Source organism: Pelophylax lessonae (genome assembly GCF_965119305.1).
Source record: "Pelophylax lessonae genome assembly, chromosome: 9".
Lineage (NCBI taxonomy): Eukaryota > Metazoa > Chordata > Amphibia > Anura > Ranidae > Pelophylax > Pelophylax lessonae.
This window is the reverse complement of record NC_138776.1, coordinates 256,927,576-256,949,903: the sequence shown is the minus strand read 5'-3', so window position 1 is coordinate 256,949,903 and position 22,328 is coordinate 256,927,576. Positions and strand designations below refer to the sequence as shown.

Here is a 22,328-nt window from a genome sequence, read left to right as displayed (position 1 = left end):
CCTTGATCGGGTCCTTGGCGGCCGTGCAGGCTGGCTGCCCGGGTCTCCCAGTGGGATGGGAGACCCGGGCGAGCCGCGGAAGGTGGTGGGAGGGGGGGGACGTCCCCTCCCGCTCCTTGTAATGACAGCCGAGCAGCTTCTCAGCCGCATTGGTTGTCATTACAAGACAGCCGATCCTCGGCTATGGACGCCGGTACCGGGGTGACGCCTCTAGTTGCAGGCTTCACTCCGGTACAGCACTTTCTCGAAATATCGGCAAAATCGGTAACCTCCGGGGCCGATTCCGATATATCGGGGAAAGTGCATATCGGCCCTCGATATTTCGGCTTTGCCGATAATCGGTCGATCCCTAGTACAGGGATAAAGGGGGTTGGGGGAAAGGAGGTGAAAGAGGGAGGAAAAAAAAAAGGTGTATGTGAAGGAATGAAAAGAGATAATACATGGAAGAGAGAGGCAAGGAGGGGGAGGAACAAAGGAAAAAAAGGGAGAGAATGAATAAGAAAGATGGGACAAAAGGGAAAGAAAAAAGGAGGAGAGATGGGGGAAAAAAACAAGAAATTAGGATAGAGAGAGATAAAAGGGAAAGAAAGGAGTGTGGCAGAACCTGGAAAGCTTCCAAAATGGTGGATAATTAGCCTTCTAAAACAAAATGGTAAATTCTGTGGCACTACAGAGACCATGACAGTCAAGCTGCGCATTAAAGCGCCCACTTCTCCCTCACTATATTTTCCTCTCTATTCTCCTAGAAATAACGAGAATACAGATAACGAGAATACAGATAAGCGTGAAGGCCAAGGCCAGGGATGTAATTGCTACACACAGATGTGCAGGAATCATCTGTAGGGGGAGGATATGTATTGTATTGCTGCCAAGCTAGTTAGGAAAATATATATTTGTGACGTAACTGCTGTTTTATACAGGTTTACTTGGACTCCCCATCGTTTCCTTGTGGAGAAGATTCCTAGTGCCCCCCAGTGTTTTCTAGAGGAAATGATTCCTAGTACCCCCCAGTGTTTCCTATTGGAGAAGATTCCTAGTGTCCTCCAGTGTTTCCAAGTGGAGAGGATTCATAGTGTAACCCCGGTGCTTCTGAGTGGAGAAGATTCCCTAGTGCCCCCCAGTGTTTTCTTAGTGGAGAAGATTCCTAATGTCCCCCCGTGTTTCCTATTGGAGAAGGTAACCTATTGTGTACCCCTCCTGGTGGAGAGGATTCATAGTGTAACCCCGGTGCTTCTGAGTGGAGAAGATTCCCTAGTACCCCCCAGTGTTTTCTAGAGGAGATGATTCCTAGTGCCCCCCAGTGTTTCCTATTGGAGAAGATTCCTAGTGTCCTCCAGTGTTTCCTAGAGGGGAGGATTCATAGTGTAACCCCAGTGCTTCTGAGTGGAGAAGATTCCCTAGTACCCCCCAGTGTTTTCTTAGTGGAGAAGATTCCTAGTACCCCCCCCCCCCGTGTTTCCTATTGGAGAAGGTAACCTATTGTGTCCCCCAGTGTTTCCTAGTGGAGAAGATTCCTAGAGGAGACGATTCCTGCCCCCCCATGTTTTCTAGCGGAGAAGATTCTTAGTGGAGAAGATTCATAGTGTCCCCCAGTGTTTCCAAGTGTAGATTCCTAGTGCCCCCCCACTAGCCCCCCCCCCCGTGTTTTCAAGTGGAGATGTTTCCTAGTGTCCCTCAGAAGATTCATAGTGTAACCCCAGTGTTTCTGAGTAGAGAGGTTTCCTAATGCCTCCCAGTGTTTTCTAGTGGACAAGGTTTTTAGTGTTCCCCAAGGTTTCCCAGTGGAGAAGATACTTAGTGAAGAAGATACCTAGTAGAGAAGGTACCCAGTGGAGCAGATTCCTAGCTTACCCCAGTGCTTCCTAGTCAAGAGAAATCCAAATAACCCCAAGATATCTAGTCCTGTGAGCCTGGCACCCCGGTGCTGTAAGCGTCTCTTACTAGTACTCCTGCCTGCCTGAAAGGTCAGCACCCCAGTGCCTCAATATACTCCTGTCATTCCTGTGAGTCCTGTATTCTGTGCTTTTCCAGGTCCTCGTCTCTAATGCATCCTGTACAAGGACAGCTGTAGCCTGCATGGGTGCACCGCCAGCTAGTGTGCAGGCTGCATGGTGAGTCTATAATAATCAGCCATTCATGATAGTCACCTATGTGACAGGGCGTGTTTAGTTATTTGTCATGGATATTGTGTGTTTAATTTCCAGAGCTCACAGAACCTTATCACTAACCTACGGAAATGTTTTTCTGGCCATTTTTCTGATCGGTTGTCAACAGGAACAAAGAGAAGTAAAACAACTTCTGTGTAGACCGTTCAAAGGATGGACAAGAGTCAAAAGGCCAAGAGGATATTAGACCTCAACATGGAGATCATCTACCTGCTGACTGGAGAGGTGAGGAGGATTCTGGGAGGTCACATGACATCACTCTTGTCTCTATTAATAAAACACAGACCTGACCGGAGAGGTGAGGAGGATTCTGGGAGGTCACATGACATCACTCTTATCTCTATTAATAAAACACAGACCTGACCCGAGAGGTGAGGAGGATTCTGGGAGGTCACATGACATCACTCTTATCTCTATTAATAAAACACAGAGCTGACCGGAGAGGTGAGGAGGATTCTGGGAGGTCACATGACATCACTCTTATCTCTATTAATAAAACACAGACCTGACCGGAGAGGTGAGGAGGATTCTGGGAGGTCACATGACATCAGTCTTATCTTTATTAACTACTTCTGGATCATAGAGACTGTTCTTCTCTCTCAGCGGGGAGCGATCGCGGGTGTCAGGCGGCAATCGGAGCCACCTGCCCCATGCATCGGCTTCCCCGCTGACGAGCTGCCTGTGCGCGACCAACGTATACCTACAGCGGTTTGCGCAGGAGCGGCTGCCTGACGTAGTATAACTGCGGCGGGCGGTCGTAAAGTGGTTAATAAGACACAGACCTGACCGGAGGGGTAAGGAGGATTCTGAGAGGTCCACACTGCCAGACTGTAGAATTGCAGGGTGATGAGAAAGGTCAACTGCCCTTTCATGCTGTACTTACTAAAATACAATAATTCAGATGCTGGACACATGAGGGATTCTGGGAATGTCTGAGCCAATATTAATATACACTATATTACCAAACGGTTTGGGAGTGAGTCTATGGAAATGTTTGACCATTAATCCAGAAGCGCATTTGCGAGGCCAGGCACTGTTGTTGGACTAGAAGGCCTGGTTAGCAGTCTGCGCTCTAATTCATCCCAAAGTTGGTCTATCAGGTTGAGGTCAGTCAAGTTCCTCCACCCCAAACTCACTCATCCATGTCCTATGGACCTTGCTTTGTGCACTGGTCCAAATCATTTGGTGGAGGGGGGATTCGGGGGTGTGATTTTTTTTTTCAGGGGTTAGGCTTGGCCCCTTAGTTCCAGTGAAGGGAACTCTCTTAAGGTGTCAGCATACCAAGGCATTTTGGACAATTTCATGCTCCCAACATTGTGGGAATAGTTTGGAGTTGGCTCTTCCAACATGACTGCACATCAGTGCACAAAGCAAGGTCCATAAAGACATGGATGAGCGAGTTTGGGGTTGAGGACCTCAACCCGATAGAATATCTTTGGGATAAATTAGTGCGCAGACTGCGAGCCATGCCTTCTCTCCAACATCAGTGCCTGACCTCTTAAATGCGCTTCTGGAAGAATGGTCAAACAATCCCATAGACACACTCCTAAGCCTTCTGGACAGCCTTCCCAGAAGAGTTGAAACTGTTATAGCTGCAAAGGGTGGGCCAACTCAATATTGACCCTACGGACTAAGACTGGGATGCCATTAAAGTTCATGTGATTGTAAAGCCAGGCATCCCAATACTTTTGGTAATATAGTGTATATAAAAAACTTGCCCAACAGGACTGTGCACTATTGAAGAAGACATCTGGTGAACAGGACACTTCGAATACCTCTTCCCATTTGTCAGAAGATTGGAGACGGATCCAGAGACACATCACTGTGTCTGCACTAGACATCCTGAGACCTCAACAAGTCAAGAAGATTCTAGATGCCACCCAGAAGATCATTGATCTGCTGACAGGAGAGGTGAGCGGTGCTGGGAATTCTGGGACATTATCCAGTAACAGACAAGGGATGTGTCTGGATGGTGACTGTATCATTGTGTGTGTCAGGTTCCTATAAGGTGTCAGGATGTCACCGTCTATTTCTCCATGGAGGAGTGGGGGTATTTAGATGGACACAAGGATCTCTACAAGGACGTCATGATGGAGAACCACCAAATCCTAAATGATGTGAAACTAGAAAAGGAAAACATTCACCTCAATGATACAATTCTGAATCTCACACTGGAGATCCTCTACCTGCTGACTGGAGAGGTGAGGAGGATTCTGGGAGGTCACATGACATCATTCTTATCTCTGTTAATAAAACACGGACCTGACCGGAGGAGGATTCTGGGAACATAGACAGTAATAATTTTTACCATCTTCTCTTTTATACAGAATTATGAAGTGGTGAAGAAGAAATCTGGTGTACAGATAACAAGCAGCTGTCCCAATGGGTCATCTCACTTTGTGACATCTGAGACGTACAACAAACAGCAATGGAGACCCAGCAGCCTTCTCCACGAGTCACCCTCCATTACAGTGCCTCCACCGCACTGCCTGATAACTAAGAGAAATGTTGAGAAGATTCTAGAAGTCACCAAGAAGATCATTGAGCTGCTAACAGGAGAGGTGAGCGGTGCCGGGAATTCTGGGACATTATCCAGTAACAGACAAGGGATGTGTCTGGATGGTGACTGTATCATTGTGTGTGTCAGGTTCCTATAAGGTGTCAGGATGTCACTGTATATTTCTCCATGGAGGAGTGGGAGTATTTAGAAGGACACAAGGATCTCTACAAGGACGTCATGATGGAGAATCAGCAGATGTCAACATTATTGGGTAAGTTGAGATTGGGTTGCTGAAAATAGGCAGAAAATACGGAACTCCCATTTTTACTGAAATCAAAACCAACTTGCTTATGGTCATTTTGATTAGTTTACAATCATTCCACTGGTAATATGTTATTTTATTTTAAAATCCTTTTTCAGCAGTATGTTAAATTTTACATAGCTATTAAATCCTTGGCAAAAATTAATACATATGTAATTTGATTTGGAAATATATGTGACTTGCCTTATAAAATCATGTTTTCTAGAACTTTATCTATTACACAATTACAAATTGTGTGCCCTATGCTATGACAGAAAACATAGTGAATGTCCTTTATTGATAAAATAACAAAATTCAGATTTGCTGTCCATAGGAATGTAATTAATGTACTGTCCCCAAAACCGAATGGTCCCAGGAAATGAGGAGGAGATACTGTATACCATATGAAAGGTCCATCTCCATTCTTTAAGATAACGTCATGTTCCCAACAAATGAGGAGGAGATACTATACACCATATGAAAGGTCCATCTCCATTCCTCAATATAACGTCATGTTACCAACAAATGAGGAAGAGATACTGTACACCATATCAAAGGTCTATCTCCATTCCTCATAATTACGTCATGTTGCCAACAAACGAGGAGGAGATACTGTACACCACGCGAAAGGTCCATCTCCATTCCTAAATATAACGTCATGTTCCCAACAAATGAGGAAGAGATACTGTACACCATATGAAAGGTCCATCTCCGTTCCTCAATATAACGTCATGTTCCCAACAAATGAGGAGATACTGTACACCATATGAAAGGTCCATCTCCATTCCCTATTAAAACGTCATGTTCCCAACATATAACATTTGACGTTCAAATATAAACAATGAACATGCTTTTAATAACAATCATTTCTTTCCAACAGATGGATATGAAGTTCAAAATACTTCAAAAGGACAAGTTAATCTATTTCCAGATCGTAGCTTAGAAGACCCCAAACAATATTCTCCAAATCTACGCTCCAGACTTCGTCCTAGATCAATGAATTCATCTGATCCTGCCAAAACTTCTGATACCTCACACAGTGTTCTCTCAGATAATCGTTTTCGCAGTGGATCCGAAGATCCTTCTGGCTCAGAAGAATCATCTTCTTGTACATCACCTACTGTAAAGCACAGAGGCAAGAAGATATTTAGATGTTCTGAATGTGATAAATGTTATACAAGAAAGGCACATGTCATTAGACATCAAGTCGTGCACACTGGATTGCGCCCCCATACATGTTCGGAGTGTGGGAAATCTTTTGGCGAAAAAGCAGAACTCAACCTACATCTTCGCGATCACACCGACGAGAGACCATTTTCTTGCCCAGAATGTGGACAGAGTTACAAGAAGAGAAACCATCTTACGAGTCACCTTATTGTTCACTCAAGTGAGAAGCCTTTCTCATGTTCAGAGTGCGGGAAATGTTTTAAAAGGAAAGAAGCGCTTACTGCACACCAGAGAGGTCACAAGGGTAAAAGGCAACATACTTGTACAGAATGCGGGAAAGGTTTCACACGGCGGGCTATACTCATCAAACACCAGCGTACCCACACAGACGATCGGCCATTTCGCTGCACAGAGTGCGGGAAACTCTTCAAACAGAAGTTCTGCCTTGAACAACATTGGAAAGTTCACATAAATGACTTCTCATGTTCAGCGTGTAAGTTGAGGTTTGAATCAAGGCAAGAATTTTATAAACACTGTGGAGAACATCGTAAGAAGAAGGTCTTTTCATGTTCAGAGTGCGAGAAGTTATTTGGAAGTAAACCACAGCTTGTGAACCACCTGAGGGTTCACACCGGTGAGAGGCCCTTTTCATGTCCTGAATGTGAGAAGTGTTTTAAAGAAAAAGGAGCACTTGGTAATCATTTAAAACTTCACAGTGGTGAGAAGCGATTTTTTTGTTCAGAGTGCGGAAAAAAATTCCCAACTAAAGGATATCTAAGTAAACACCAGAAAACTCACACAGGCGAGCGTCCTTATACCTGCTCGGAGTGTGGGAAAGCATTCCATTCAAAAAGTTACCTCGTTCAACATCAGAGACTTCACACCGGTGATACCTATGCATGCTCGGAGTGTGAGAAATTCTTTGTCAAAAAGTCACAACTTGCTCAGCACCAAAGAATTCACACTGGTGAGAACCTGTTTTCCTGTTCAGAGTGCGGAAAAGAGTTCACAACTAAAGGATGTCTAGTTTTACACCAGAGAATTCACACAGGTGAGCGTCCTTATACTTGCTCAGAGTGCGGGAAAGCATTCTATTTGAAATGTTACCTCGTTCAACATCAGAGACTTCACACCGGTGAGACCTATGCATGCTCGGAGTGTGAGAAATTCTTCGTCACTAGGTCACTTCTTGCAAAGCACCAAAGAATTCACACTGGTGAGAACCTTTTTTCGTGTTCAGAGTGCGGAAAAAAGTTCACAACTAAAGGATATCTAGTTATACACCAGAGAATTCACACAGGCGAATGTCCTTATACCTGCTTGGAGTGCGGAAAAGCATTTAGGTACAAAAGTTACCTCACTAAACATCAGAGACATCACGAAGGTTAGACCTTTGCATGCTTGGAGTGTGAGAAAATCTTCATCAAAAAGTCTCTTCTTGCACAGCACCAAAGAATTCACACGGGTGAAAAACCCTATGACTGTTCCAAGTGTGAGCAGTCGTTTGCTACGAAATCACAGCTTATTAGGCACCAATGTGTTCACAGCTGTTAAAAGCCATTTTGGAGAGTGCAGGAATTCATTAAAAAGATAACGACAACTTGAAGTCCACCAGAAACTTTACACCCTAAAATAATTCATTACAAAAGCAGAACTTAGGGTTCACCAGATATTTTACACCAGAGAAAAGTCCTATTCATGTTCCTAGTGTGACAGATCATTCACTATGGAATCAGAACTTGAGGTCCATCAGAGTCCACACACCGGAGAAGAGCCTATTTGTGTTCCTAGTGTGACAAATCAATCACTATGAAATCAGAACTCGAGGACAACCCGAGACTTTGCACCCGACAAATCCCCTATTCATATTCCTAGTGTGACAAATAGTTTATTACAAAATCAGAACTTAGGATATTTCACATCAGAGAAAAGCTGTATTGGAGTTCCTGGGGTGAAGAATCATTCAGTACGAAATCAGAACTTGTAGTTCACCAAAGACTTCACATCCAAGAAGAGCTTTATTCATGTTCCTAGTGTGACAAATCATTCACTAAGGAATAAGAAGGTAAGGTCCACCAGAGACTTTTACAATGGAGAAAAAACATATTTGGGTTCCAATTGACAAATCATTCACCAGAGAAATCAGAACTCATTACCCATCAGAGACTTCACACCAGCGAGAAGCCCATTTCAAATTCTGTACTGAGCAGATGTTTCTCACACAATAGGGATCTTGCTAAACATTCAGACATTCATACATTGGAAAAAACTTTTTTTTTCATCCTGTGAAAAATAAGAACTTAAGGTCCACCAGAGACTTTACTCCAGGAGAAAGCCCCTTTCATGTTTCTAGTGTGACAGATCATTTACTACAAAATCAGAACTTGAGGTCCACCAAAGTCTTCACACTGATGAGGGGCCTTATTCATGTTCCTAGTGTGACAGATCATTCAGTAAGGAATAAGAGCTTAAGGTCCACCAGAGACTTCACACCAGAGAAAAGCCCTATTCATGTTCCTAGTGTGACAAATCATCCTCTAAAATATAACTATAGGGCCACCAGAGATCACTCCAGAGAAAAGCCCTATTCATGCTCCATTTGATAAATGATTCACTATGAAATCAGAACTTGAGATCCACCCGAGACTTCACACTGGAGAGAAGCCTTATTCATGTTCCTAGTATGACAGATTATCCTCTAAAGAATCCACCAGAGACTTCACACCAGAGAAAAAACATATTCATGTTCCTAGTATGACAGATTATTCACTACGAAATCAGAACTTGAGGTCTACCAGAGTCTTTAGTCCGGAGAAAAGTACTGATCGTGTTCCTAGTGTGACAAATAATTTTCTAGAGAAATCAGAACTCATTACCCACCAGAGGCTTCTCACCAGCGAGAAGCCTGTTTCATATTCTGTGTTCAGCAGATAATTCTCACACAATAGGGAACTCACTAAACATTCGGAGCTGCATACATTGAAAAAGCCTTTTCTTGTCCAGAATGCTGGAAATGTTTCACGGGTGAATGAACCTAATTAAACATTCAACATCTCAAACTTGGGGGAGAGCTAGTTCATATACTTACCTTTTTCCCCAGCTACCACCTACAATGCCTGGGTTGGGGTGACATTACCATCATTCCAGGCCAGATCCTGGGGAAGGCTGAGTAGCCTGAATTTGTTGAGCACTCACGAATGCACTGCACTGTAGCAATATCTCGTGAGATTCCGGGTACCCTGCATTCATTGTGACCTTATTGGAAGAGACCAGGAGCATACCTACAGGGGGTCGCAATTGGGACCCAGCTCCGGGTGACCCGTACGGCCCCCCTGTACACCTGGATAGGCAGGGCAGCTGGGAAAGCGGCAGCATATAGAAGAATCAATCCCCTCCATGTTCCTCCTGCAGCCACTGAAAACCTGTTTCATCCCCTCTCCCTCCCACAGGCATTCAGCAGCTGCATCAGAAAAATGTATAGGATTGGTTCTTCTATATGCCGCCACCCCTCCCCCCAATCCAGGTCCTGCTATCCCCTGGCCCCTGTGTGTTCTTCTGGTACCCCCTTCGACCCCCCCCCCCCCTGCGTCGCTTCCGGGTTTTCTCCCTCTCCTATCCCGCTGACTGCTTCGGGGGATGCTGTCAAGATGGAGCGGGGAAAGGGCCGGTAAATATGTAATTCACAGCCCCTTCCTTTTCTGAATAGACAGAGTCAGTGATCTGTACCGATCACTGACTCTGTTCATTTGTAACTGAAACCTAGTAAACTGCGTTTACTAGGTTTCAGTTTGTGAATGAACAGGAGGCCTCTGTACTGAGCTATTCCTGTCCATTCATTCTGTGCAGCCGAGACTGCAGAGGTGGAGATCGAGGTTGGTATCCTCAGTCTCCTTTCTCTGTCTCCAAGGTGAAACAGCAGATGTCTGTTTAGATCTCTCATATCTCACTTAGACCCCCAACGGGGCTCCTTAAATAAAATGTAAGAAATAATAAAAAATAAAATTGTAAAAAAAAAAAAACATCAAATGGTAAAAAAAAAAAAAAAAATACTACTGATACTAACAGGGTCCCAAAGGTCAAACTTGCGACTGCGCCCTGGTGTTCTGCCACTATGGGGGGCAGAACATGTGAAAGGGTCCAGCAGTAGGAGTAAAAGGTCTCAGGATTAGAGGGAATGGCTCCAGGCCTGGAGGGAATGGCCCTAGCTGGGGGTCAGGGGGGCCCTTCATGGTTTCTTGCACCGGAGCCCATATGGTTCTAGTTACTCCTCCTTCCATGGAGTGTATTTATTTTTTGCTTTTTCTTATCTATGGTACATTTGTATGATAAAGAAGAGGTATGTTTAAAGTGAGTCCATCCCATAAACCACCATATTACCAAGTACGGTGCCCTGGAAAGTGGAAAGTAGTGTATAAATGTACATAAAATGTATACATTTTCTTTGGAAGCCTCCGAATGTGAGAAGCAACAATATAATTCTCCCCATTTGGTGGCTAGTAGAGCGATGGACGCAATGGAAAGGTTCATATAAAAAAAACTCTATATCAAGGTAATGACTACAGGAACAATTCACCCACTTCTGCTGATCTTTTCCCCATCACTGACTTACCATAACTTACTCTGCATTGTGTCTTTCTATGAAGACGGCCATCTTGGTGGAGGCAGGGCTTTGCTTCATTGTGTAAGGAGAACAGTGAGCAACACAGCAGTGACATCTCTAAACCTCACTTCATATTTCCTACACTAATAGTCGGAGGCTGCAGTGCCTTAGATGATCTCACGCTGCAGATATACAGCTATGGGTCTACAGAACAGGGGTACCTTGGCACAGGAAGTGCTCTGCTATTTTCAGGAGGAATTAAAGACAATAGGTAGATTATTAGGATAAATCTTAGGCACAATTAACATTTCCAGATATTCCACATAACAAAATAAATCTTCACTTATAGAGATCAAAGACATTTATGTAATAATTATATATCTGTATTATATTGTGTGTATATATTTTTGAGTGAATAAAGATATTTTATTTACTTTTTCCTGCCTTCCTTGGAGTCAATACAAAGAGTCTTAAAGGATAAATACACTCCTGTTTTCCTATGACTTAGCCTGACCCAACGACCCATACAAGTCTATGGGGCTGTATCCATGGGCCTAAGGGAGATGACCCCATAGAAGTTTTTGAAGCTGTATCCCGGTGCCAAAGGGAGATGACCCAATAAAGGTCTATTGGGCTGTATCCCAGGGCCAAAGTGAGATGACACCATATACGACTATTGGGCTGTGTCCAAGGGCCAAAGGGAGATGACACCATATAAGACTATTGGGCTGTGTCCAAGGGCCAAAGGGAGATGACCCTATAGAAGACTATGGGGCTGTATCCTGGGGCCAAAGGGAGATGACCCCATAGAAGACTATTGGGCTGTGTCCCAGGGCCAAAGGGAGATGACCCTATTGAAGACTATTGGGCTGTGTCCCAGGGCCAAAGGGAGATGACCCTATAGAAGTCTATGGGGCTGTGTCCCAGGGCCAAAGGGAGATGACCCCATAGAAGTCTATAGGGCTTTATTCCGAGGCCAAAGAGAGATGATCCCCATAGAAGTCTATAGCTGTATCCCGGGCCAACGGAAATGACCCCATAGAAGTCTATGGGGCTGTTTCCTGGGGTCAAAGGGAGATGACCCCAAAGAAGTCTATGGGGTTGTATCTTGGGGCCAAAGGGAGATGACCCATTAGAAGTCTTTGTGCTTTATTCCGGGGCCAAAGGGAGATGACCCCATAAAAGTCTATAGAGCTGTATCCCAGGGCCAAAGGGAGATGACCATATAGAAGTCTATAGGGCTTTATCCCAGGGCCAAAGGGAGAGGGCCCCCATAGAAGCCTAGGGGGCTATATCCCGGGGCCAAGGAGAGAGGAAAAGAGAAAAGTGCTGCGCTATAAACATATGCATTCTAAGTAAATACGTTTGCATGAGGATGCATAGGATAATTAAACATATAAAGTGTATTGCTTGCTTCACCTTGTGCTACATTTGGGAATCACTTGTCCTTTGAGATTTAACTTGCAGGGAAGATAATAGCAAGGCATTGCATTCACAACATTGCTATCGTGTTGCTTTTAAAGGGGACACAACTGGTATCTAGATTACCTCATCTCTTATTAGGATACAGGTACTCTAGACCCGCCTGGGGTTCCCCTTTAGTGGGAGTATTTCATATAGCAGTTCATAGTTTTCTGAAAGATTCATTCACTTACTGTTTGATCACTGGTTATTTAACTGCTCTTTTATTATTATTTCAACTGAGTCCTGGGGGTTATTTAAGAGATTAATTAATACCTTCTTTAAGCTTTTCTTTTGAGTAAAGTAAAAGATTTGCATTGTGTCAGTGTGTCATTTAAAGGTATACACAGCATGTCTGAACATAGAGTGTCAAGAGAGCTGGACAGTTCACAGGATCAAAGAGGCACAGAAGAACACACAACTACAGGCAACCCCCAAGGGGGCTCGTCCGGGATGTTCTTTACTGCTGCAGGCCCTAGTCAGCCCAGTCACGAGCCATTGAGAGAGAAAGAGATGAAACTCAGTTGCTGCAGTTGCCTGGGGGAGAGCTCAAGGAGCTGGGATGGAGTGAAGCACTGTTCTAGAGTATACACTACATGTCTGCACCTAGAGTGTCGAGAGGGCTGGACAGTTTACAGGGTCAAAGAAGAACATGCAACTACAAACAACCCTCAATGAGGCCCTGCTACAAGAAGAACAGTGACCCCTCCCATATGGAATTTTAAATGCTCTGTGACTCTAGTTCATGCATTAAATGCTTATTTCATATAACAACCATGGTTAAAATACAGTGAATGGAGGGGGGCAGTAAGGGTGTAAAATACAGTGAATGGAGCGGGGCAGTAAAGGTGTAAAATACAGTGAATGGAGGGGGGCAGTAAAAGTGTAAAATACAGTGAATGAAGGGGGCCAGTGAAGGGTTAATGGACAGTGAGTGGTGGAGGGGACAGTGAAGGGTTAACGTACAGTGAGTGGGGGAGGGGACAATAAGGGGGTTTCGTATAACTTAGGTCCCTTTCACACTTGTATGACTCCAAAATTGCTTCGACTTTTTTAATGGACAACTGTTGCACACAAGTTGCATTGTATAAGATTCAGGTATGACTGTCATGCAACTTCTGAGGGTTAACATTGAAGTCTATGGCCCTCGAGTTCCATGAAAGTCAGATCAACTTAAGTTGCACATGTATGAATGGGTATCATTGGAAAACATGGGGAACGACATGTCCTGAAACTCTGATGTCAAAAGTTGCATGACAACAGTTGCACAAGTGTGAAAGGGGCCTCCATTTTGAATGGAGTGGAAATGGATTTGACCCCCTGTCGGGTTTTTATAGCTGTCTGCGTGTGTCTCTGTTAGGGAGATTCCACGTCTCTAGTTGTCCTGTTTACCAATTATCGCCAAAAGTGAAAGTAAATGTAGCACCCTACTAGGTAGGTGCTAGTGAGAAAGTATAGGTTTGAGCTCTGTCTGCTTACCAGAGGGGCTGCAGGTAAATCTATATTGTTCTCTGCCTACCAGAGAGCAGGATCTGTTAGTGAGGTCTGATCATTGTGCTCAGTATGTGAATTATTCAGTCTAGAGAGTGTTTCACGCTGGTCCAATAGGGAGGCATGTTGGACAGTGGGAGGAAACCTGATAAATGGGTGCATAGGCTTTTGATACAGTCCTGATAATTGGCAAGAGGCAGGACGCCTCTATGCATGTTGGAATACTGTATAAACGCCAGGAGCACATGTGCTCGAGGTCTTTCATTGGAGAGCAAAGTCCCGGAGGGAGGGGGCGGCTGCCTCCTCCTCTGAGAGGTGCCATGCAGCCTCAGAGGGTCGTTCTGAGGGCCAGAGGAGTGGTCTAGGGAAGCTGACTGAGAGGGGAGACACTGGAGGTCCTGTTTCTGCAGTATCATGAGTACAGGAACTCGTGTCGAGGGGCCTGACCTGAGGGGGGCCACCCCTGCTCCTAGGATAGTCAGTGGACAGGTGTCAGCTATAAGGGGATGCTAGTGAGAGTGTCCTGAAGATAAGATATCAATCACCAGGTCATCTTGAGAGAGAGTAGAGAGAGCAAGATACCTAACCCCATCTATACTTGTGGCAGTGTGGATTAACAGCCTGGCTGTTCCTAAGTACTGAAGAAGTCCTGGAGGTAGAAGTCATCATTTATGTGTATAGTTCCATTGGAGTATCCCACTATTCCCTTCTCCTATCACAACTACAAAATAAACAAACCAAACCAACACCCATAGACTGTTTATTACTGTGAAGAGCCAACGGGAGTGAGGAGTTCAATCTAATTATGACTGTATGCTGGTAACCAGGGGAGCCCATCTAGGCAATCTCCAGCAGTCCCTATGGGGCAGTGCTACATAAAAAAATCCCAAATTTTGGGTTGTCACCAGAACAGGAATACATTTCTTCACTTTGGAGGTGTCTCCTCTCACTTCCTGTTTTGGCTATGGGACAGGAAGTAAAGTAAAATCTCCCCAATGGGAACAATGATGGCACAACCCCCCCCCCCCCCCCAACCCGTACAGGGGTTATAACCCTCCATTACTCTATCCAAAATGAAAAAAAAAAGTTTAGCCCATAGTCTTTTCATTTTGGATAGAGTAATGGAGGGTTATAACTAGGGATCGACCGATTATCGGTAAAGGCCGATATGCACTTTCCCCGATATATCGGAATCGGCCCCCGGAGGTTACCGATATTGCCGATATTTCGGGAAAGTGCTTGTACCGGAGTGATGCCTGCAGCTAGAGGCATCACCCCGGTACCGGCGTCCATTGCCTACAGTCGGCTGTCTTGTAATGACAACCGATGCGGCTGAGAAGCCTCTTGGCTGTCATTAGAAGGAGCGGGAGGGGATGTCCCCCCCTTCCTAGTGGACGTCCCCCCCTCCCGCCGCCTTCCGTGGCTCGCCCGGGTCTCCTGTCCCGCCCAACCAGCCTGCATGGCCGCCAAAGACCCGATCAAAGCCGCATTCGGCTCTGATAGGGTCTCCATGTAAAGCCCGGAAGTGATATCATGACATCACTTCCGGGTACTCAGTGCCAGATTCAAAAAAATTACAGCATTCAAAACAGCCAAACTTGGCATTTTGAATGCTTTTAAGGGCAGAGGAGGGGTTTGGGGTCTTTTAGACCCCCAGATCCCTCCACAACAGTACCTGTCAAAAAAAATAAAAACATTTTAATGTATGAAAATATCGGCCAATATCGGCCGATATTCGATGATCAAAATATCGGTATCGGCAATAAAAAAACAATATCGGTCGATCACTAGTTATAACCCCTGTCAGAGTTTTTTTTTTTATTTGACATCTCTGCTACCATTGGGGAGAATTCCCTTAACTTCCTGTCCCATAGCCAAAACAGGAAGTGAGAGGAGACACCTCCAAAGTGAGGGAGTGATCAGAACAAGTGTCCCCATTGGAAGATTTCCCCTATGTTCCTTTAAGCTGGCCATACGCTACACAATTTCCTTATACAATTTCTATACAATCTCCTTTAGATTTACTTTCAGCTACTGTATGTAGTGCAAGGGCCTGCCTGATTGGATACAAATTGAAGGTGTTGTTTAGGTTTGACCTCATATTACATGGTTTATGGTAAGTCTAAAGGAAAATTGTATAATGTGTGGCCAGCTTTACTTTCACTTTCACTTTTGATGAAAACGGTAAAAAGGATTAATAGAGAGGGTGACTCTACCTAACGGGGACACAGACAATGCAGGGGTTCTAACCCCTCTCAACACTATCCGGGGGGGAAAAAAAAGTTTTGCCTTTAGTTCTACTTTAATGCGCAGTGGACAGGGGAGGGGACAGCGAAGGGTTCATGTGCAGTGGGCAGGAAAGGGGGAATGTGAAGTGTTAATGTAACGTGAGTGGGGGAGGGGGGAGGATGATGAACTTGGAGTGCAGAGAAAGAGAGAACACAGAGCGGAATCATACATACGGATGTGAGGGGTGTATATTGAGGGGATTTAGGTACTCCATAATAGGGGGGGTCCGCTCTCACTATGGTACATCCAGGAGGACTCTGCAGAATTATGGAATGAAGATAGGGGGCAGCAACAAAGGGTAAGTGATCCCGTACAGCACAAACAGTCCAGCGTTACGGAAAAGCAACCTGGGCATAGGGTTGCCACCTCATCCCTTTAAACCAGGACACACATTAATTACGCAGGTTCTGTGGTTAATTAAGGTGGTAATTAAACTCACTTGGTGCCTTATTTGCATTATATTAGCCTCAGAACCTGTGGCAAATGTCAACCACTAGAAACACTGGGCGGAAATATAGAATATCAAAGGGACAAGTCTGGAGTCACAGGTTCCAGTTTGGGCCATAGCAATGGGCACAGAGCAGACCTCGCCAGGCAAAGCCAGGGAGACCAACATTGGTTGGGTTGGGTTGGGTTGGCTTGACGGAGGGAGATCAATATAGAACATCAAAGGGAGAAGTGCAGAGCTACAGGTTCCAGTTGGGGCCACAGCAAGGGCACAGGGCAGACCTCCCCTGGCAAAGCCATGGAGACCAACATTGGTTGGGTTGGCTTGACGGAAGGAGATCAATATAGAACATCAAAGGGAGAAGTGCAGAGCTACAGGTTCCAGTTTGGGCCACAGCAAGGGCACAGGGCAGACCTCCCCTGGCAAAGCCATGGAGACCAACATTGGTTGGGTTGGCTTGACGGAAGGAGATCAATATAGCACATCAAAGGGAGAAGCGCAGAGCTACAGGTTCCAGTTTGGGCCACAGCAAGGGCACAGGGCAGACCTCCCCTGGCAAAACCAGGGAGACCAACATTGGTTGGGTTGGCTTGATGGAGGGAGATCCTCTGCAGAGTGACAGTCTTCCTGAAAGGGGATCGATGGGTCTTGGTACAGGTGGTGGTCCGTGTGACCTGGCCACAGTGTCCATTACATCAGGCAGCACACAGCTGGGAGGAGGAGGGCAAGGGTAGCTTCAGTAGGAGGCTTCTGGGTCAAAGTGGACAGAAGAGGAAGTTCTGGAGGCCCTCAGGTTTAGACCCACACATGCCCACAGACAAGGGAAGATGAGGAGTTTCCATGTCCAGACAGCCACTCACAGCAAATAAGAAGCTGCAAGTCCCAGCAGTCCCCTGAAGGACACAACATGGAAGAACTATAAGTCTCAGCAGACCTTATCAGTGCTCCACAAATCCCAGCAGTTGGAATCACCTTCCAGTGAGACCATACCTCCCAACTTTTTGAGATTGGAACAAGGGACACTAGTTATCAAAAGTATGTAGTCATAAGGCACACCCACTGCCATGCCCCCTTAAAGGAGAATTATACATAAAAAAAAAAGATTAGTTAAACCCGCGAGTGCTTTTATTTTACGCTACTATTACTTTTTACATTTACAAATGTAACAAAAAAGAATTTAGATTAAATATTTACCGCTGTGAAACACTTTTTTAAAGATAAAAAGTGCATTTTTTATACAACTATATAAAGATGACCAAATTGAGGGACAAATGAGGAGGAAAGAGGGACAGAGGGATTTTGTTCCAAATCAGGGACAGTCCCTTAAAATCAGGGACATTTGGGAGCTATGAGTGAGATCCTGCAGCCAGGAGTTCCTCCATTCCCATCACTGAAGTAAACTCTGAGTACTCGGACTGTTCAAGACTGATATATTGTTTGCAGAATTCAGTATTCAGAGACCTGAGCCCAAATTCCCGGTGCCGAGGTGTCTGGCCATATCCTGCAACAGGATTCCTGCTTAAGCCCCGTACACACGATAAGAAACGTGAAATTTCGTCCAACGACCGATCTGCCGATTTTCGGATTGTTAGTATGGTGCTTTCGACAGCCGACTCCGACTTTTCGGCTGACAAAACCCTGATGTGCAGGCTATAAAATTTTTGTCCTCCGTCAACACACGTCCGATTTTCGTCTCATTAGTACAGATACGTACGGGGAAAAATCTTATGAGCAAGACTAGGAATGCTCAGAGACGAAAGAACACATACAAAGCACTCCAACACATGACATCACTTCTGAAGTAGAATTCTGTTGTACGGGAAAATTTGTATGAAAATAACCTCTTCACTTTCCACATCAGACTAGCATGCCACAAAAAACAGACGACAGATCGTCCGATAATCTGATCGTGTGTACAGGGCTTCAGTCTTCAAAGGTCCTCTGTGTCCACACAGTAACCCATTGTTCAATTATGCTGATTAGCTGCCTGACTTATACACAGTGAGAAGGGGAGGGGACATGGAAGGGTTAAAGTATAGTAAATGGGGGGGAGGGGGGAGGACAGGAAATTGTTAATTTAGGTCACATGTAGAGGAGTATGGTTCAGTCCCTCACTGTCAGTGGGTGTTGTCGGTGACTACAGAGGAGAAGAGTGGGGATCAAGTCTTCCATAGGTAAGAGGGAGCTCAGGAACCTGGGAACCACCATGCAGTGCATTGTGTTACCATATCTTCTAAATGTCACCCCCAACTCCCTAAGGCAATGGACAGGAAAATCCCTGCACGGCAGAGCATCGCAACAAACAGTTTGACTCAATGGTTGCGAGGGTTTATATTTATCCAGGTCATGTTATATCTAGCAGTAGTTAGTCACATTCAGCTGAACTTGTTCTGTAATGTTGAAGATTCTTTTAACTTCTTCAAGCCACTGAAAAAGTTAAGAAATGGGTTGAACAAGCTACAAAACATCTTCAATTTCAATTCTCATTTATCCAGGTCATGGTATATCTAGTATTAGTTCGGCATCTTCAACCAGGCATGTTATGTAATGTTGTAGACACATCGTACGTTCTCCAAGTCACACAAAAAAGTGAAGAAGTCGCTTGGTAAAGCTATGAAATGTCTTCCGTTTCGATTCTCGTTTACCTAGGTCCTTGTATATCTAGTAGTACTTAGTCACGTTCAACTGGACTTGTTCTGTATGCTGTAGATGCTTCGTAACTTCTACAAGCTTTTCAAAAAGTGAATAAATTGCTTAGACTAGCTACGAAATGTCTTCAATTACATTTCCCATTTATCCAGGTCATGATATATCCAGCAGTATTTACACGTTCAACCAGACATGTTCTGTAATATTGTCGACGCTTCGTAACTTCTTAGTTTCCTCCAGTTTTTCCTAGAGGAGAAGATTCCTAGTGTACCCCAGTGCTTCCTAGTCAAGAAAAATTCAAGTAACCCCAAGACTCCTACTCTCGTGAGCCTAGCACCCGGGTGCTGTAAGTGTCTCTTACTTGTACTTCTGCCTGCCTGAAAGGCCTGTACCCCAGTGCCTCAATATACTCCTGCCATTCCTGTGAGTCCTGTATTCTGTGCTTTTCCAGGTCCTCGTCTCTAGTGCCTCCCTGTACCAGGTCAGCTGTAGCGTGCATGGGTGTTAGAGAAATTAAGAATGTCTTTATGAGGGAAGTGGTAGGGTATGTTGGCGCTGCCAGTAATTATTTTAAATATACGGGAGAGCAATATATCTTATATGAACTAAGTAAATGTAAATGGTAAAAAATGGTAGTGTAAATTAAAACTGCCAATGATATAAGTAATGGTCCTTATGAATGCCCAACGATTTTGGTATTAAGCCACAATTATGTCATATGCAATAATTAATAAACCTTTGACACTAATAAATAATTACTGTTCAATAAATATGATAAAAAGACATAAATCGATAAACTGTGAGCAGTGCCTAAAAGCAATAAATATAGTGCAAATAATTCAAGTGATAAAAATTGTGGTTTTTGAATAAATAGAAACAAGTTAAAGTGACTAGTGTAATATTCAATATAGACACTAGGTGGCAGTGCTAGTGTAAATAGCAAATATGGATATCCAAGAGTGGATTATTGATGCAATGTATACGTGATAAAATAGTGCCAAGTGGTATATCTCAATAAAAATAGTAACGTTTCACTCTCTAAAAAATTCCCAAAATAGTGAAAGTATGGATATCCAAGTGAACAATAATACGTTTAAAAAATATATATATAGTGAATAGTGCCAGGTGAAAATAAATAGGTGTTTGGGATCTCTAAAAAACGCTCATAGAGATTCCCAGGGTAGATATAAGTAATAGCTGGTAAGTCCAAAAAAAAAATGTAAACAGAGAATTCAATCGTCCGTAATAAATATATGGAAAAAGTCCACAAAGTATGATCAATAAGTTGATCCACAAAAAAGTTGTGCAGTGATCATGTGAAATAAGGTGCCAGATAAATTTCCTTGGATAGAGGGGGTGATTCCCAGTGATGGATTCAGGGAGTGGGTGCCGGGTGAGGAAATACCGTGCTCCCCTTACTATATAGCTATATAGCCCGCACTCACCAGAGAGCGGCACCCCTACAGGGGTAACCAGCGTTGGATTAATGGGGTGACCCTCGGTGGATCCCGGTGAGTCTCTTCCAATCCTCCTGGGGTTAATCTCACTTCCTCCTTCCAGTAATATATATATATATATGTGCCAGCTAGTTTAAGAAGGCAGACAAGTCTCAGATAAGAAGCCAACTAGGCTAGCTACTGTGTATGGTGCCCTATACCACGGGTCACAGGTGGCTAGAACCGGTGGGTGAATATCTGACAATCTCCTGTACTTGTCTCCTCGTATACAAGAAATAAATGTTCCTTGTAATCAGCTTGTGGCCTAAAGGTGATTTTCCTGACAATGGGCGCAACGCCAGCTAGTGTGCAGGCTGCATGGTGAGCCTCTAATCATCAGCCATTCCTGATAGTCCCCTATGTGACAGGGTGTGTTTAGTTATCTGTCAGGGACATAGTGTGTTTAATTTCCAGAGCTCACAGAGCCTTATCCTTAACCTACGAAAATGTTTTTCTGGCATTTTGAACGACTTTACATTCATAATTTCTCTAACAATTTTTGAGGTTGCTTTTGGTCTGGTGTTCCCATCCTACACTCCTATTTCTGTTCTTCCTTCAACTGCTCTACCAGGATGTCTGCTTGGAACTTTCAATTATTTTTACTTCTGTGCCTTACAATGATGTCCTTGTTGTATTGTGTAAATCTCACCATTGTTCTGATTGGTTGTCTTCAGGAACAAAGAGGAGAAAAACAAGACCATTTGTGGAAGAACTTCTGTGTAGACATTTTAGAGGATGGACAAGACTCACACAACCAAGAGGATATTAGACCTCACCCTGGAGATTATACAACTGCTGAATAGAGAGGTGAGGAGGATTTTGGGACGTCATATGACATCACTCTTATCTCTATTAATAAAACACAGACCTGACCGAAGAGGTGAGGAGGATTCTGGGAGGTCCACACTGCAATACGGTAGAATTGCAGGATGCTGAGAAAGGTCAACTGACCATTCATTCTATAGTTGCTAAAATACAAAGTTCACATGATGGACACATGAGGGATTCTGGGAATAATGATATATATGAAACATTTGCCCAACAGGACTGTGCTTTAGTGAAGAAGACATCTGGTGAGCAGGAAACATCGAAAACCTCTTTGCAATTGTCAGAAGAATGGAGACGGACTCAGAGAACCCTCACCGTGTCTTCACACATCCTGAGACCTCAACAAATTGAGAAGATTCTAGAAGTCACCCAGGAGATCACTGAGCTGCTGACAGGAGAGGTGAGCAGTGCTGGGAATTCTGGGACATTATCCAGTAACAGACAAGGGATGTGTCTGGATGGTGACTGTATCATTGTGTGTGTCAGGTTCCTATAAGGAGTCAGGATGTCACTGTCTATTTCTCCACGGAGGAGTGGGAATATTTAGAAGCACACCGGGAGCTCTACAACGGCTTCATGATGGAGGTTCACCAAATCCTGAATTATGTGAAACTAGAAAAGGGAAACATTCCCCTCCGTGATATAATGCTGAATCTCACCCTGGAGATCATCTACCTGTTGACTGGAGAGGTGAGGAGGATTCTGGGAGGTCACATGACATCATTCTTATCTCCATTAATAAAACACAGACCTGACCGGAGAGGTGAGGGGGATTCTGGGAGGTCACATGACATCACTTTTATCTTTAAATAATTAAACACAGACCTGACTGGAGAGGTGAGGAGGATTCTGGGAGGTCACATGACACCACTCTTATCTCTATTAATAAAATACAGACCTGACCAAATAGGTGAGGAGGATTCTGGAAACGCA

The 22,328-nt window shown here is 44.3% G+C and overlaps 3 protein-coding genes across 3 annotated transcripts in view; all 3 read left to right on the top strand.

The window, feature by feature from the left end:
• LOC309564399 (uncharacterized protein) overlaps positions 1-22,328 on the top strand; it is a 252,084-nt gene that overhangs the window by 38,357 nt on the left and 191,399 nt on the right. The gene's annotated exons all lie outside the window — the stretch shown is intronic.
• Positions 1-22,328, top strand: part of LOC309563407 (uncharacterized protein) — a gene marked incomplete at its 3' end in the record, with an annotated part of 43,546 nt that overhangs the window by 18,397 nt on the left and 2,821 nt on the right. The window contains exons 4-9 of the mRNA XM_082267801.1: positions 747-839; positions 921-1,176; positions 3,891-4,076; positions 4,208-4,366; positions 4,493-4,726; positions 21,882-22,085. Of these exons, the coding sequence (XP_082123927.1) occupies positions 747-839; positions 921-1,176; positions 3,891-4,076; positions 4,208-4,366; positions 4,493-4,726; positions 21,882-22,085 (1,132 nt within the window). The remainder of the gene's footprint in view (positions 1-746; positions 840-920; positions 1,177-3,890; positions 4,077-4,207; positions 4,367-4,492; positions 4,727-21,881; positions 22,086-22,328) is intronic.
• LOC309563408 (uncharacterized protein) lies at positions 3,933-7,687 on the top strand (the record flags this gene model as incomplete). Its single annotated transcript, XM_082267802.1, has 5 exons — positions 3,933-4,076; positions 4,813-4,936; positions 5,859-6,911; positions 7,161-7,339; positions 7,589-7,687. Exons 2-5 carry the CDS (start codon positions 4,852-4,854, stop codon positions 7,685-7,687), a joined length of 1,416 nt encoding a protein of 471 aa, XP_082123928.1. The 5' UTR covers positions 3,933-4,076; positions 4,813-4,851.